The sequence below is a fragment of the Vulpes lagopus genome, chromosome 12 (genome assembly GCF_018345385.1).
Source record: "Vulpes lagopus strain Blue_001 chromosome 12, ASM1834538v1, whole genome shotgun sequence".
Taxonomy (NCBI): Eukaryota; Metazoa; Chordata; class Mammalia; order Carnivora; family Canidae; genus Vulpes; species Vulpes lagopus.
This window is the reverse complement of record NC_054835.1, coordinates 30,118,140-30,133,765: the sequence shown is the minus strand read 5'-3', so window position 1 is coordinate 30,133,765 and position 15,626 is coordinate 30,118,140. Positions and strand designations below refer to the sequence as shown.

At 41.4% G+C, this 15,626-nt stretch overlaps 1 protein-coding gene across 1 annotated transcript in view; it reads left to right on the top strand.

Moving 5' to 3' along the window:
- ANKFN1 (ankyrin repeat and fibronectin type III domain containing 1) overlaps positions 1 to 13,814 on the top strand; it is a 451,629-nt gene extending 437,815 nt beyond the window's left edge. The window contains exon 22 of the mRNA XM_041724056.1: positions 10,244 to 13,814. Within this exon, the coding sequence (XP_041579990.1) occupies positions 10,244 to 11,040 (797 nt within the window). The 3' untranslated portion in view covers positions 11,041 to 13,814. The remainder of the gene's footprint in view (positions 1 to 10,243) is intronic.
- Positions 13,815 to 15,626: the final 1,812 nt, after the last annotated feature.

The window sequence follows — 15,626 nt, the reverse complement described above, 5'->3', positions numbered from 1 at the left end:
ACTCAAATACACTGGAAACAGATTCAGTGAAACACACAAAAAAATACAAATTTGGGCAGTGATACATTAAAAAGGTGAAGGTAGATTTTTTTTTAGGGCAAATACTGCTTTTTATTTCTTTCTGTCCTGCCATGCCCCCTGCCTTTAAGAGAAAAGCAATAGCTTTAAATCAATTATTCTTTCCTGAAATGTCATCTCCACATAACAACCTCAAAATCCACATCAACTCTATTCTGCTGTTGTTGGCCTGATCCACAGAGACCAGGAGTTGCAACACCCATTACAATGGCAAGAAAGCCAAGCTTCCTAAGCCAGCACTAATACTATGGGCAGAACTTTCATCAAACAACTCCTGGGTCAGTCAGAGGGGAAATGCAAGGTTCTACCAATGCCTGCCCAGTGGGCCCTCTAAGGGAAATTGAGGAGCACAACCAGGTTTATTAAAATAACAACTGGGCAAGGTGCCTACAATGCTTAATGGAGCATATGGCCTGGATCTGGGGATGGAAGCTGCACTTTGCATTCTTTTCCAGGAAGGGAGGGAGTGGCAGTGGCCTAAGTCCCTGGAAACTCTCCTCAGTGCCCTGGCTGGCATCCTGGAGATTTTCCCAGCTTGTTCTGGGAGGGGTATCCCACTCTAAGCAATAGGTTCCACTAATCTTATAATAAATAATACAACCACCATGGAAGTCAAGTATTTAAATTCCCACTAGAACAGTGTTTCCCCATTGTGGGTCCCTGAACCTACAAGATTAATATTTACCACGCCATACCCAGCGTATTTTCCTCTCCTTGGGTTATGACAGTTATAACTAGCTCTACTTTTAATTTGTCTCCTATCTCCCTTGCTCCTAGGAGCTATGGTAAAGAAATTATATCATTTACTAATTCATTGCTAATCTAGGTTGGGAAATACAGACTGAACTAGAACATCACCAGCAAGAGCCACCACAGAAGAGATTATTGTTCTCCTTTTTTATCAATAGTATTCTCACAGCAAAATCTTGAAGTCCATCTGATTACTGGTTTGTATTTTAATGAGTCACTTCTCAATATGTTTTCTAATTATTCTCTAAATATTTAAGGACAGAATAGCACTTAAGTATTTCTAACAACGTAATTTAAATATCACAGCACCTATGGAGATAGGCAATATAATTACCTATAGGCCATAGAGGAAGAATGGTTCAGAGGGGCTAAGTGATTTGCTCAAGATCATATATACAGTAAGAAGCAAGACAGGACTTCAGCCCAGGTTTGTTTTCCTTTCTGCTACAATTAGGCTGACTCTTACATCACCAGATATAAAGCAAAATGATTTAGGTGATTGTTTTTAGGAATTTCTAAGGCAGATTAAGTAAATTAGCTCCTTCGAGGCTGCCTTCACTATTGTTTTTAAGAGGCAATCAAATCTCATAATTCTTTATGCTCCCAGATTTCAGTATTTGTTTTAGTTTCAATCAATTCAACATACTTTACTGAGAGCTTTGTATGCAACAGAGAAACAGCACAAGAGGCTAACAACACAATGATGATTAAGTCACAGTCTTGTTAGGAGGTCCTCATGGTCCACTCATATATCCATGTTCAGATTAGATTATCTGGAAAATACAGAAGATTCTCCATGTCCCATTGCTTGACTCCACCATTGGTTCATTCCTTCACTGACTTACTTCTTCAACATTTACTGAGCAAAGATAAACAAGACATAGTGCATGCCCTTTAGAGTTCATAGTCCAATAATGGAGATAAACATGAAAAGGAACAGTTTATAATAAACCTTGATGAATTCAGTAACAGAGATATAAATAAAATGCCGTAAGAGGCAAGAGAACTAAGCAACTAAGTTTACCTGGGGAAACTTAGTACCTGTGCTAAGGTACTTCCTGAGAGTCTTAAAATATGATTCCCCTTTGAAATTAGGAGGTCAGACCTTTGAAAGCACACTTTCATATACTCCTTAGTCTCCTGCAAATAATAAATGCTCACTATTTGTATGCTGAGAGGTCAAAGTACAAACTGCTCTTGCAAAGTGCTTGATCTGACTGTGGGATGGAAAAAGGAAGAAAGTATCACAAACTCCTCAGCAGTTGCTTGTAGTTAGTCATTTTTACCGTCAGACTTCTAAGGGATTGAATGCTAACCCTAAAACGGTATGTCCATGTCCTACCCCCCATGACCGTGATGTGACCTTATTTGGAAAAAGGGTCTTTGCAGATATAATTAAGGATCTTGAGATGAGATCATTCTGGATTATCAGGGTGAGCCCTAAATCCAATGACAAATGTCCTTATCAGATACAGAAGAGAGTCCATGTGAAGACAAAAGCAGATACTTGAGTGATGCCACCACAGACAATGCTGACAGCCACCAGAAGCTGGAAGTGGCAAGAAAGTACTCCTCCACAGAGCTTCCAGAAGGTGTGCAGTCCTACTGACACCTTTATTTCAGACTTCTGGCTTCCAGAGCTGTGAGAGAATACATTTCTGTAATTTTATTTTTATTTTCTAATAGTTTTATTTATTTTTTAATTATTTATTCATTCATTCATAAGAGACACAGAGAGAGAGAGAGAGAGAGAGAGAGAGAGAGAGGCAGAGACACAGGCAGAGGGAGAAGCAGGCTTCATGCAGGGAGCCCGACATGGGACTTGATCCAGGGTCTCCAGGATCCACACCCTGGGCTGCAGGCAGCGCTAAACCCCTGAGCCACCCGGGCTGCCCACATTTCTGTAATTTTAAACCACCCAGGGTAGCTCCGGTGGCGCAGCAGTTTAGTGCCGCCTGCAGCCTGGGGCGTGATCCTGGAGACCCTGGATCGAGTCCCACGTCGGGCTCCCTGCATGGAGCCTGCTTCTCCCTCTGCCTGTGTCTCTGCCTCTCTCTCTCTCTGTCTCTGAATAAATAAATAAAGTCTTTAAAATAAATAAATAAATAAATAAACCACCCAGTGTGTGGTGATTTGCTATAGCAGCCACAATAAATTCATATAAAACCTAACATGTTTCTCTAGCAGCACCAACATCTATTACTATTACTAATAGTTTAGTTAATATAACTCTGTGTGGGTTCTGCACAAGGTACATTAGATGAACCAGGTCCCAGACCACAGGAAGCTTCCATGGAAAGCCATGAAAATGCTAAAGTGAATAGCAGTATGGCAAGTCTTTGAAGTGAGACAAATCTGCATGTGAGCTCCTATCCTGCTACTTATCAGCTATATATGAATTAGAAAACTTAGTAAGAGTAAGCTTTAATAGTCTTATCTGCAAAAAGGGAATTGTTATAAGCATTAAATAGGATAAAGGAACTAGACTACTTAGCATAATGGCTGGCCCACAGTAAGGACTAAGAAATATCAGGTATTGTTATTTCTAGTGTGGACACAAATGAATACATGTGGACAGTGAATAGACAACACTGATCAGATAGGAAGGAAGCTCAAATAAAGTCAATTCTTTGGATCTTATAACAGCCCAATTTCAAATCTTTAACCTCTCTTCCTCATCACACTGATGGCAGCTATTGCTGCCATCACCAAAATAACCCATAGTTCTGAGATCCTATTATCGGCAATGCCCAATTTTTCTCACAAAAGATGAGGAAAAGTGCTAAAACTTGTTTTAAGATTATTAAAGTCATTCACCCCAGCCTTTATCCAATTCTCTCCTAACCTAAATATCTTTTTTTATCTTCTTCCCTACTTCATGCCCTTCCCATCTTTTTTACTAAAAAGTAATGCCAGCCTGGTGTTCATAAGTAATCACCCCTTCCTGTTATGCCCATCAGCCTACCACTCTTTATCTTCAACAGTTCCCTCTCCAGTAGTTCCTCCTCTGCCCATAAACATCTTCCTTCAGCCTTACAACCCACCAGGCTCTCATTCCATCTCCTACAGGATATTTTGGTCAATCCCTCAAGCTCAATCCATCCCAAACTAACTTTACCACCTCTTCCACTGCCCAACCCAGCCCAAATCCACTGCCTAACCCTGCTGCATTTAACTCCTCTAGTTTAATGCAGATACCACCATTCAGATACTACATCTTGAAACCTGGCAGTCACTTCAGGACCTTTATACTCCAAGTTGTCTGTAACACTTTTCCCTCAAACTTTCACATAGCTGGTTCCTTCTGACCAACAAGGTCTCACCTAGACTCCCTTCTCTACAGGGATTCCTCCCCTGGCTACGTTAGCAAAAGAACCTTCCTCCCAAGTCACTCTTTAGCTGACGCCCAATTTCATTTTCTTCATAGAACTTTGCACTACCTGAAATTAATCTTGTTTATTTTTTTACTTATTTATTTTAATCCATTCTCTATGAGCTACTTAAAAGCAGATGCCATATCTGCCTAGCATGAAACACGTGCTTAATAAACATCTTTGAATGAGAAACATTCCTGGATTTCTATTTTCCTTCACATTAACCACCACTCTTGCACAGCCCTACAACCTGAAAATAATAAATACTTAAAAGAAACACAGCGTGGACCTTAGCCTCCTGGTCGGCCTCCCTGCTGTCTGTTTCCTCCTCATCCAGTTCACCTTATATCCTACCTGCTACAGAATTATTCTAAATCACAGCTCTCAATTTATCAATTACTTCTTCAAAATTTTGAAGACACTACCTATTGAGTACAAAATTAGGCACAAACTCCTTATCTAGAATTCACTATTCTCTTCTGGCTCCACCCTACCCTTTAAAAAATTAAATTCCCTCTTTAACCATTTATTTTAAAATAATTAGAGAAATAGTAAGTTGCAAAGAAATGTACAGGAATTTACATGTATCCATCCCCCAACCTCCCCAATGTCAACAACTTACACAGCTCTTATACAATATCACAACTGAGAAGCTGGTACAATCCACAGAGCTTATCCAGATTTCCCTCGTTACATACATACTTGTGCATGCATGTGTGTATGTGTGCATACACAAGCACTCAGGCTTATCTGTATAGCTCTATGCAGTTGTATCATATGTGTAGCCTTGGGTAATCACCATAATACTCAACTGTACCATCACCACAAAACTCTGTTTTCCCTTTATTGCCTCATTCATCTCCCCCATCACTACCCCTGCTACCACCATCTACTCTTATGTCTATATAAATGGAACTCTTTTTATTGGTAAGTAGTATTCCACAGTATGGACATACCAGAGTTTAACAATTCATCCACTGAAGGACATTTGGATAGCTTCCTGTTTGGGGCTAATACAAATAAAATTGCTATGAACATTCATTGTACAAGTCCTGCATGAAAATAGTCTTAATTTTCCTAGAATAAATTCTTTAAATTTAGAGTGCAATCAATGACATCTTACTTTTGTAGCCTCATTTTCCCAAGATTCTTTCCTGTTCCCATATTATATAGTCAAATAAGACCACTGATACTGTTTCTACTTCCTTTCTGATTCCTAATCCTCTCATCATTTGCATATTTATTATTAATAACTGCCTAAATCTCTTTTTTAAAGTGGATGCAGAAATAAATTAACATAGAGTACAGGGGCACCTGGATGGCTCAGTGGTTGAGCATCTGCCTTTGGCTCAAGTTGTGATCCCAAGGTCCTGGGATGGAGTCCTGCATCGGGCTCCCCTCGGGGAGCCTGCTTCTCCCTCTGCCTGTGTCTCTGTGTCTATCATGAATAAATAAATAAAATATTTTAAAAACCTTAGAGAGAGAACAGAGATGAATGAGGGAACAAATAAATAAGAGATAATATTTTATCAGTCCTGTATCAATGAAAGGTGATCTCTTTCCTATAAACCTGCATCATATTTGCTAAACTCCTCTTACAAAATCTATGTTCTTCCAGTCTCATAGATGTATATATGCCCTATACTTCCATTAGTACAGTAAACTTCCTGGAGACAGATCACTTCTTATTAATTTTATATTTACTTGGACATCAAGTACAGTGGTTCTGTTAGAGCAGGAACTCAAGCAAAACAGAATCTTCATTATTGAAATGAATGGATGAATTAAATATATTTTCCCTAAGAGGGCTCTGATATAACCAGGAATCCAGGATGTTATGTTTGCATTAAAAAAGACAACTAATAATACAAGTCTATACAGGCTAAGTGCCAAAGGATAATAGAAGCAAGAAGTGTTAGAAAAGTACAGACAAGTGAGTGATTTTTTTTCTGGAACAGTTGGGGAATTTTTCCTTAAAGAAGGCTACGTTTGAGGGAAACTGAACAGATGAGTAGAACCCAGAAAAGTAGAAAAGGGAGTCCTTTTCGATAGACATTAAAGAACAAATATATGGGTTGATCTCATTCTTTGTAGCTGCTGGACAATGTTCCATAATACAGATGTGTCCAGATTCTTAAACCATTCTCCTAATAACAGACATTTAGGTGTGCATCTGTTAGGATTAAGTTTGGATCCGTGTCACAAAAGACACAAAAAAAGAGTATCATGAAAAAGATACTTTATTTCTCTCACATGAAGGAAGCCCAGAGGTAGACAATTCATTATTAGTATGTGGATTCCATGGTCCTCACACTCCCTGCTCCATTTTTCAGCTCCACCACTCTAGCTTATGGCTTTTTTCCCCAAGGTTGCCTCAAAAGCCTAGCCAACACATCTTGTTATAGGCAACTGAAAAAGAAAGAGAAACAAACAAAAGTGGCCTACCTCCAAGATAAGCCAGCTCCCTTTATGCAGTCTTCCAGAAGTTTCATACAATACTTTCAGTTCTAACTCGCTGGCCAGAACTTAGTTATATGACCATCCTAGCTGCAAGGGAAGCTGAAAAAAGTGTAGTCTTTTACATGAGTGCATTGCTGTCTCAAAGAAAATTTAAGATTCATAACCAAAAAAGGATAATAAATACTGAGTAGCAACCAGAAGTGAGAGAACAAAACTGAAATCATGCCCTGCCAATGAGTAAGCACACACATCATCTTCCATAGTCAGGAAAAAGAGAAAGAAAAGAAGCACTTCACGCCCTGACCCTGAAATAAACAAACAAGCAAAAAAAAGGCGGGGAGAGGTACAGTGGGGAGAATTACATCTGGTTCTACTTCCTAAAATAGAAGAAACCTTAATCCTGTTTGTGTAAATTACTGACTCCTTACAAAAGTTTTCCCTTAAGTCTGCAATATTCTTATGATAATCATGTCTGATTTTCCACCAAGAACAATGTAACTATAACCTTGTAATCCTGTCGGGTTTTACTTTAAATACCTGTTATATTTTTCAATCAGCAAGCCAGTCCTGAATTTGGACTCGCTTGCAGAACTTTGCAAGTAACGTATTTTTCTTTTCTCGTGAGATTTCTCTTTTCTTAATACTTTGGTGCCTATAAGTCTTCCTTTCACACGTCTCAGCCACAGGATTCTTTCTTGTTTTCACTATTATAAATCATATTGCAGTAAACAACTTGTAAACGCCTCCGTACACAGAGTGACAATTTTTCAAACACAGATATCTAAAAAAGGACTCGCTGGGACAAATGAAATATGCGTTTTTAATACAGTCTACCAAAACACTATCTGAAGAGCTGTGCTAGTTTATATTCCCACCATCATTCTATGAACATTCCTGATTCCCCACACATCACCAACACATGAGATTATCACTCTTTTTATTTTTAGCAAATCTGATGGGCAAAAACATATCTTGTTGTTTCAATATGCATTTCCCTAATTACCACTTAATTAGTAATTATAGTCTATCTATGTTGAACATCTTTATTATGTTTATTAGCCATTTGTCTTAATTATTCTTTGAAGACCTGATTATCATCTTCTCATTTGCTTGTCTTCTTATGGATTTACAGAAGTTCTTTATATATTCTGGTTATTAATCTTTTGTTATACATAGTATTACTGTTTTCTTCCAATCTATCACTTACCTTTTTGCTTCGTTTATAGTATCATTTGATTTACAAAGTATTAGACTGTGATGCAGTCAAATTTGTCACTTCTCTGACTTCTAGGATTTTGTCTTGCTCACAAAGACAATGCCACCCTAAAATCACAAACATAATGTCTTCTGTTACTTGTAGGGTTTGTCTGTTACATTTAAACTACACAAAATTTATTTTTACATATGCCATGAGGTAGGATTTTCTCTAATTATTTTGCCAAAGGGATAACTAATTGTCCCAATACTATATCCTCATCTATTCATTTCCCTACTTTGAAATGTTATCTTTGGAGCACCTGAGTGGCTCAGTGGTTAAATGTCTGCCTTTGGCTCAGATCGTGATCCCAGGGTCCTGGGATCAAGTTCCACATCAGGCTCCCTATAGGGAGCATGCTTCTCCCTCTGCCTATGTCTCTGCCTCTCTCTGTGTCTCTCATGAATAAAGAACATCTTTAAAAGAAAAATTGTTATCTAAATGACCACACAGAATTAGCACTATTTGTGGACTTTACTTTTCTGTTCTACAGATCCATCTGTCCATTTCAATACTACAAAGTCTTAGTTATCAAAACTCTGAAGTATTTTTTGATATCTGGTAAATCAGGCTCCTCCCTATTGTAACTTTTAAAAAAAAATGTTGGCTGTTGTCATGAATTTTCTCTTCCAGATGACTTTAAGCTTCACTTTACTAAATTCCATTTAAAAGTCTTATGGAGGGGGATCCCTGGGTGGCGCAGCGGTTTGGCGCCTGCCTTTGGCCCAGGGCGCGATCCTGGAGACCCGGGATCGAATCCCACATCGGGCTCCCGGCGCATGGAGCCTGCTTCTCCCTCTGCCTGTGTCTCTGCCTCTCTCTCTTTCTCTCTGTATGACTATCATAAATAAATAAAATTAAAAAAATAAATAAATAAAAAAAAATAAAAAAAAATAAAAAATAAAAGTCTTATGGAGATTTTTTTTTATATTGAGATTGCCTGATTTGTAGATTAGCAATTTTTCTTTTTCTTTTTAAATTTCATTTATTTGAGAGAGAAAGAGAGCAGGAATGGGAGGAGCAGAGGGAGAGACTCTTGAACAGACTTAGTGGTAAGCACGGACTCCAACTCGGAGCTCCACCTCACAAGCCTGTTATCACTGCCTCAGGAGAAACCAAGATCCATTGCTTGACGGACTCTGCCACCTAGGCACTCCTAGCTGTTTTTCCTTTTTAAGAGTACTTGCATGTTTTCAAAATTAGCAAATACTTACCAAATACGTACTTTGGGCTTGAGTTCTGTGGGAAATTCAAAAGATTTTTAAGACAGTCCTTACCCTACAGAAATGTACAACCTGACTGAGAGGGAGAAAAATATATAAACAACTGCATTAAATAACTAATATCTATAGAACTAAACTTGTGACTCACTTATGGTCACTACAGTATGCACTTTGGGCTTATTTTTGCCTCTCATTTTACTACTGTCTTTGTTTTTCCTTCGGCTTTTTTTTTTCTTCTTTTTAAACACCTGACAACTGGGGTAAATGTTTATCAACATAATCGATTTCTATTTTACAGTCATCCCAGGTAAGAAGTTCTATTATCATCCTCAGTTTACAGATAAGAAAACTAAAGCCCAAAGAATTTAAGTCACTTTCTCAAGATCACAGAACAAGTAGATGGAGGATAGCGAGGATATGAAACCCAGTTAACGGGACTTCAGTCCCCATAGTGACACTCTTCTCCCTTCCCCCTTTTACGTTCCTGCTTTTATCAAATGCAAAAAAAAAAAAAAATCATCTCTAAAATAAGGATAGGGAATGAATAAATGAGTTAACATTCAGCTTTCCTATTTAATCTTCTCCACACATGTCCAGCCAATAATAAAAGTACATATGGGGAACTAGGACACACTCCCCTCTGCCACTGTCCAGGTTGGACCCTTCCTATCTCTTAGGCTCAGCCAAGGACAGGACCCACTACAGAATTTACAGAGCCCAGACAGCCCGGGTGGCTCAACGGTTTGGCTCCGCCTTCGGCCCAGGGTGTGATCCTGGAGACCCGGGATCGAGTCCCACGTCAGGCTTCCTGCATGGAGCCTGCTTCTCCCTCTGCCTGTGTCTCTGCCTGTGTGTGTGTGTGTGTGTGTCATGAATGAATGAATGAATGAATGAATGAATAAAAATCTTAAAAAAAAATTTACAGAGCCCTGTGCAAAACCAAAATGTGTGGCCTCTTGTTCGAAAATGATGACTACCTCCCAGAGGTGGAGAGACCGTGACCTGAAGCGCAGGGCCCTTCTAGGCACAGGATCCTACCTCCACGAAGCAGGCCCCGACTAACAGTTTTCTCTCTTTTCTAACCCGGGTGTCTGGCTTTGCAGATTCACAGCCCTGCTCTGATGAAGAAGGCTGCTCAGAGGTCTTCCTCCCCACCGACAGCGACTACGACTCCAGTGACGCTCTGAGCCCCAGAGACCTGGACCTGGTGTACCTGTCCTCACACGACATCGCCCAGCAAGCGCTAAGCGGCCTAAGTGGCAGCGCCCCCGACGTCCTGCAGGTGCACGACGTGAAGAGTCCCCAGGGGCCGGGCCAGGACCCCCAGGCCCGGGTCCCGGGGCCGGATCCCGACCACTCGTGCGCCGAGGTCCTCCACAGCCTGACCCTCTCAGGCTTCGCGTCCAAGAACCACGCCAAAATGGCGCCGGGCTCGCGGCCGCCGCTGGGTTTCCTGGGAAAGCGGAAGCCGCCCAAGCACCAGCACTGTGGAGGCTTCAGCCGCCACCATCGCTGGCTGCGCATGCGCAGCGAGACGCAGTCGCTGTCACTGTGCGAGGGCGTTTACACGCAGCATCCATCGCGGGCCTGCGGCCTGACCCAGGAGCCCCCAGAGGCCGAGCGTCTGGGACCTGCCCCCGACGGGCCCCGCAGCCTGGTTCTGGCCCACACCGCAAGCCTCCCGGAGGACGGGAAGAGCCGCCTCCAGGACCCGAGGCCTGCCGTGCGCCGCATCTACGTGGAGCCCTACCCCGCCGCCCTGGTGGACGCAAAGCCCTGGGCCGCCTTGAGCCCGCCCCCCGGAGGCCCCTCGGGCCTGCCCAGCCCCACGGGCCGCGACATGAGCCCCGAGGGTCCGACCACCTCGCCGGTGTCGGAGATACTCAGCAGCATGCTTTAGGGACAGCCTCCGTTCCTTCGCCCGCCCCCATTGCGTCCCAGTCCCTTTTCAAATAGTTTGAATGTTAAAACTCCAAAAGTTTCAGGTTCAAGGAACCCCCCCGCCACCTTTTTTTTTTTTTTTTTTTTTTTTTTAGGATAGAGTTGGTCGGAGGTGAGAGTTGGCCAGTGTTCTTCCCCGTTCAGGGCACAGAAGAGCTTTTGTGTCAACACGGAGTCGTAGACACAAGGGTTCAAACCCGCCAACCTGTTGTGGGTTGGGCACAACTCACGTGGGTGAGGCAGGGCAACCTGAAGAGCCACCCCCAGTTCCGCAGCTGGCTCTGTAACTTGACCTTTGGGTTCAGGGCTGTTTCATGAATTTGTGATGGATGAGGAGGAGTTCTGGAGAGGAAAATAAGATTAGCCTTGTTTTTTTTCCTTCCATTACAAATCCCTAAAAGAGTTTAAGGGAAAGAAGCCCAGGTTGTGTCTTCGGGACACAAGGTCAAGGGGACTTGTTCTAGGTTCCCAGTCAGCTACGCCAAGGCATTCCAAAGTGCAGGGTTCTCAGCTGGGCACCAAACCCAATTCTTTCATCAGCACCCATATGACGAAGTAGGCAGGACCTTTCTTCACTTAGTGCTGTGTGGAAACCACCAGAAGCAAAAGTAGAGGATGCTTTGCTTCCGGCTTTGTCCTGCAAAGGTGAAACAGGACACAAAGCAGCCCTGCCTTCACACTCAGCTCCCATTCAAGCGTGAAAAATGGGTCTTATGTAATGGGTTGCAAGGAGATAGCTGAATTACATGAAAACCTGGATTAAAGACAAAACAAGGAGAAAATGAGAGAGATGGGCAAAAATGCATTTCCTCTACAATCCTAAGTAAAGTCCATGGGGCTTTGTCTCTGAAAATGATAGTGGATCTGCTTGGATGCTTCGGTGATGGAATGTCATTGATCCAGACGGTGCCCTACAGATATGGCCAGCAGTTGATGAAGTCCTTACAGCCTCACTGGCACATCTACTCACTCCTGCATCACAAGTTACAGCACAGATTATCCTTTTCAATTCCCGCCTTCCAAAGTGCGGTTTTGCCCTTGGATCAGCTAGACTAGACCACTGGCCTCAAGGAAAATCTTTCCTTAGAAGTCCCTGTTGATGGTTCCAAGACTATGCCTTGTGACACCTGAAAATCATGCTTTGGTCTCAGTGCCTCCCACCTGCCTTTCTCACAAATGAGAAACCCAAATCAAAGAGAAATCACACTGCATATTCAAAAAAGGTCTGAGCCTTCTCTCATTTCCTGGAGCCAGGACTCATTCAGTTTACTGATACTCTAAATGGTCCTTTTCTGCTTCACAGGCATTTTGGTTAAATATTGCTCTTTATGGGCCCTACCCCTGTCCTCACAGTTCTACCATTCCTCCTCATGGGAGTTCATACAAAGTCCCCTGTTCACAATGTTATTCCGATCCCTTCCATTTTTAAAACATTTGATTTAAACATAAATAATTACCCTGGCGGAAAGGTACAGATTTGGCCCATGGCCTATGGTCATTAGAAAACTAAGGCCCAGAGCTCAATCTTTATTTTTTTAAGAGATTTTATACTCAGTAACCACCACCCTCACCATCACCCCCAACCCCAAACAAAGAATCTTGAGCAGAATCACTGTGGCTGCTTTTCTATGATTGCAAGAATTTTAAAATGCAGTTTTCTTCTGTTCTGAGTGAACTCTATGTAAACGGAGTGTTAGAGTTAGAAAGGACCATAAAATTAGTCTAAGTCCTTGCATTTACAGATGAGGCAGTTAAAGCCTAGAGAGGTTAAGTAATTTGCTCAAGGTCACAGAGCTAGTTTAGTCTTAGAGTTAGGGTCACAACCCACAACCATTCCCTTTACAGTAGCCTGGCCCATTGGGAATCGATACATACCTAGCCAACTTTTGGTTGCCTATAGGCTACTTACCTAGTTTGTAAAATATCTTTTAATTCCAAATTCAACTTCTTTTTTCAACCTTTACCTAACAGATTTCCATTATCACAGAGCTCCTTGTTGCCAGGAAATACAAATTTCACATAATCAACATGTAAGCTAAGTTAATTAAAAAGCAAATTTGAAAGAAATGTCATTTAAAATTACATACCACATGACTCCCCTACAATAACAAAAATGACATAGTCTTCTGCACTCAGTCTCTACTTATTTCTGATCATGAGACAGATTGTATATGTTGAAAGCTGGAATTGTGAAAACCTAAGAAACCAAGTGATTCTCTGATTCTGACCTTTCTGGTGGCATGGAAGGACATTTGTGACTGTGAATTACATGGGAGGCATTCAACGGGCAGCAAAAGCAGGGACTGACCCACCCTTTTGGTCCCTCATTTGGTCAGCAAGTTCTGGCACATTGGACTAAATAATGACTCATCAAGTAAAATTGCATTAAATCCAAACCCACTAATTTATATTGAGAGCACGGGTTATTTTTTTCACCTTCTATGAGGAAAAGAGATGCATGCCCATGAAATGAATATTGCACGTTCGATTTCAATGGGTTGACAATGAGTCAACTTGAAAATGCATTTTCCTAGCAATATTCCTATATAGAAGTGGATGTTACATTCTCAGTAATTATCCATTTGTTCAAGTAGGTTCCCTTCACCTGTACCTCCACTTTGCAACAAACATCTCGTGAGCCTAGTTTAATAGATTCCTGTGAGAAACAATTATGTTCTTTAATTCACAATCCTTTATTGATTTGTCCAGACCTCTCATTACAGAGACTTTACAACTTCTGAGCATTTTTTGTTTGCTTGTTTGTTTTCTTTTATCCTGATGTTTTTGTTTTGTTTTGTTTTGTTTTGTTTTGGATATGATGGACTTTTTTCTTTTTCTTTTTCTTTTTTTTTAATTTTTTTTAAAATTTATTTATGATAGTCACAGAGAGAGAGAGAGAGGCAGAGACACAGGCAGAGGGAGAAGCAGGCTCCATGCACCGGGAGCCCGACATGGGACTCGATCCCAGGTCTCCAGGATCGCGCCCTGGGCCAAAGGCAGGCGCCAAACTGCTTCGCCACCCAGGGATCCCTCTTTTTCTTTTTAAATCCAGTCTGGGAGCCTCTGGAGGAAACTTTACTGCCCCATAATTTTTGTACCATGCTTAACTCTCACTGGTATTATCCAGCTCTCATCATTTGTGAAAACCTTCAAAAAATCAATGACCAAGTCCCTCCCATATGTCTGTCTCTATTCTGAGTCCCATAGAAAACAAAGAATCAAGAACAAAACACATTCCTGGGCCACAAGGAGCTCACAGTCTGATAGGAGTGCAGCCATCATCACCATACATCTTCTCATTGATGTTTTAGAGAAGGCAAAAGCTTGTCTCCTCAACCAGAGGACATGGTACGTTGGGCTAGACATCATTGATTTCACTCTTTCCAGCTCTTCATAAAGGAAGACAGCCTGGAAATACAAGTCACCAATGTATATGCTTGGCAACCATTTACAAGGCTATCACATCCTCTTAATTGGTGAGGGGAACTGGGAGACAGTAATTAAAAACATTTACTCTAGGGAATGGGTACTTTAAGAAGTGGGGACTTAAAGATGAGACCCACTCCATTTTAAGAACATTCATTAATGTTCAAAGCAATAATTACACTGGATAAAATGGTTCCATTTGGATTGAAAGTTGAAGCCAGTAGTAATAATATTCCTCCAGCCCCCATTCCTGAAGGATCCCAAAGCACTTTATGAAAAGCAATGACTGAAGCCTTGTTGTACTCCCCTAAAAAGACCTTGTCTGGGAGCCACCTGGCAAACACCTACACTGTCCTTGCCAGGAGATCGTGCCAGACAAGTGGGAAAGAGGACTGGCCTCTCATTCATTGTTATCCTGCCACACGAAGGTGCACTCTGGCAGGCATTCAGCTCTTCCCTTGAAGACAGCAATTTTAGACAAAGAGGCACACCAGAAAATCCCAACTTCTTGGCCTCCCCCCTTATTCTTCATGTTCTACCCAAGATGTACTCGCTTTCTCTTGGAGAACTATCAATTCAAGCTATTAAGGGGTCTGCAGTGGATTTAGGTTCCCCTAGTTCTGTCAATGGCACACACACAGAAGTCACTGGCTTCTTAAAATTGATACTGTTGGAAAGATGATGGCATTCCCTTACAGTACTCTCAAGTTTGTATGCAGCAGAACTACAGCAGAGAGTGTGCATCTCTTGGTATATTTGTTTATTGAATTATAACATACCATTTAGAGAGGGTAGTTACAGGTTAACAAGAGAACACTCCCAGAGAATTACAAGTCACTTTATAAAAGTGAAATATTTTCCCAGATGATTCAGTGACGCAAACCTGAGCGGTTTTTTTTTTTTTTCCTGCTCATACCTTTAAGGAAAAATTTAAGGGAGCTATTTGGAAAGCAATGATACTTCTTCACAGGTAGTAGAGTGAACAGGGAAAAACTTGTTTCTTTGCAGGTCACCTCTCATAAGATGTTCAAACACATGGCTTACGACTGTTAAGCTCAACTTCAATGCGGCCTTACAAACAACAAGGGTAGTGTATTTGAAACTATGTTGCACAGCTTG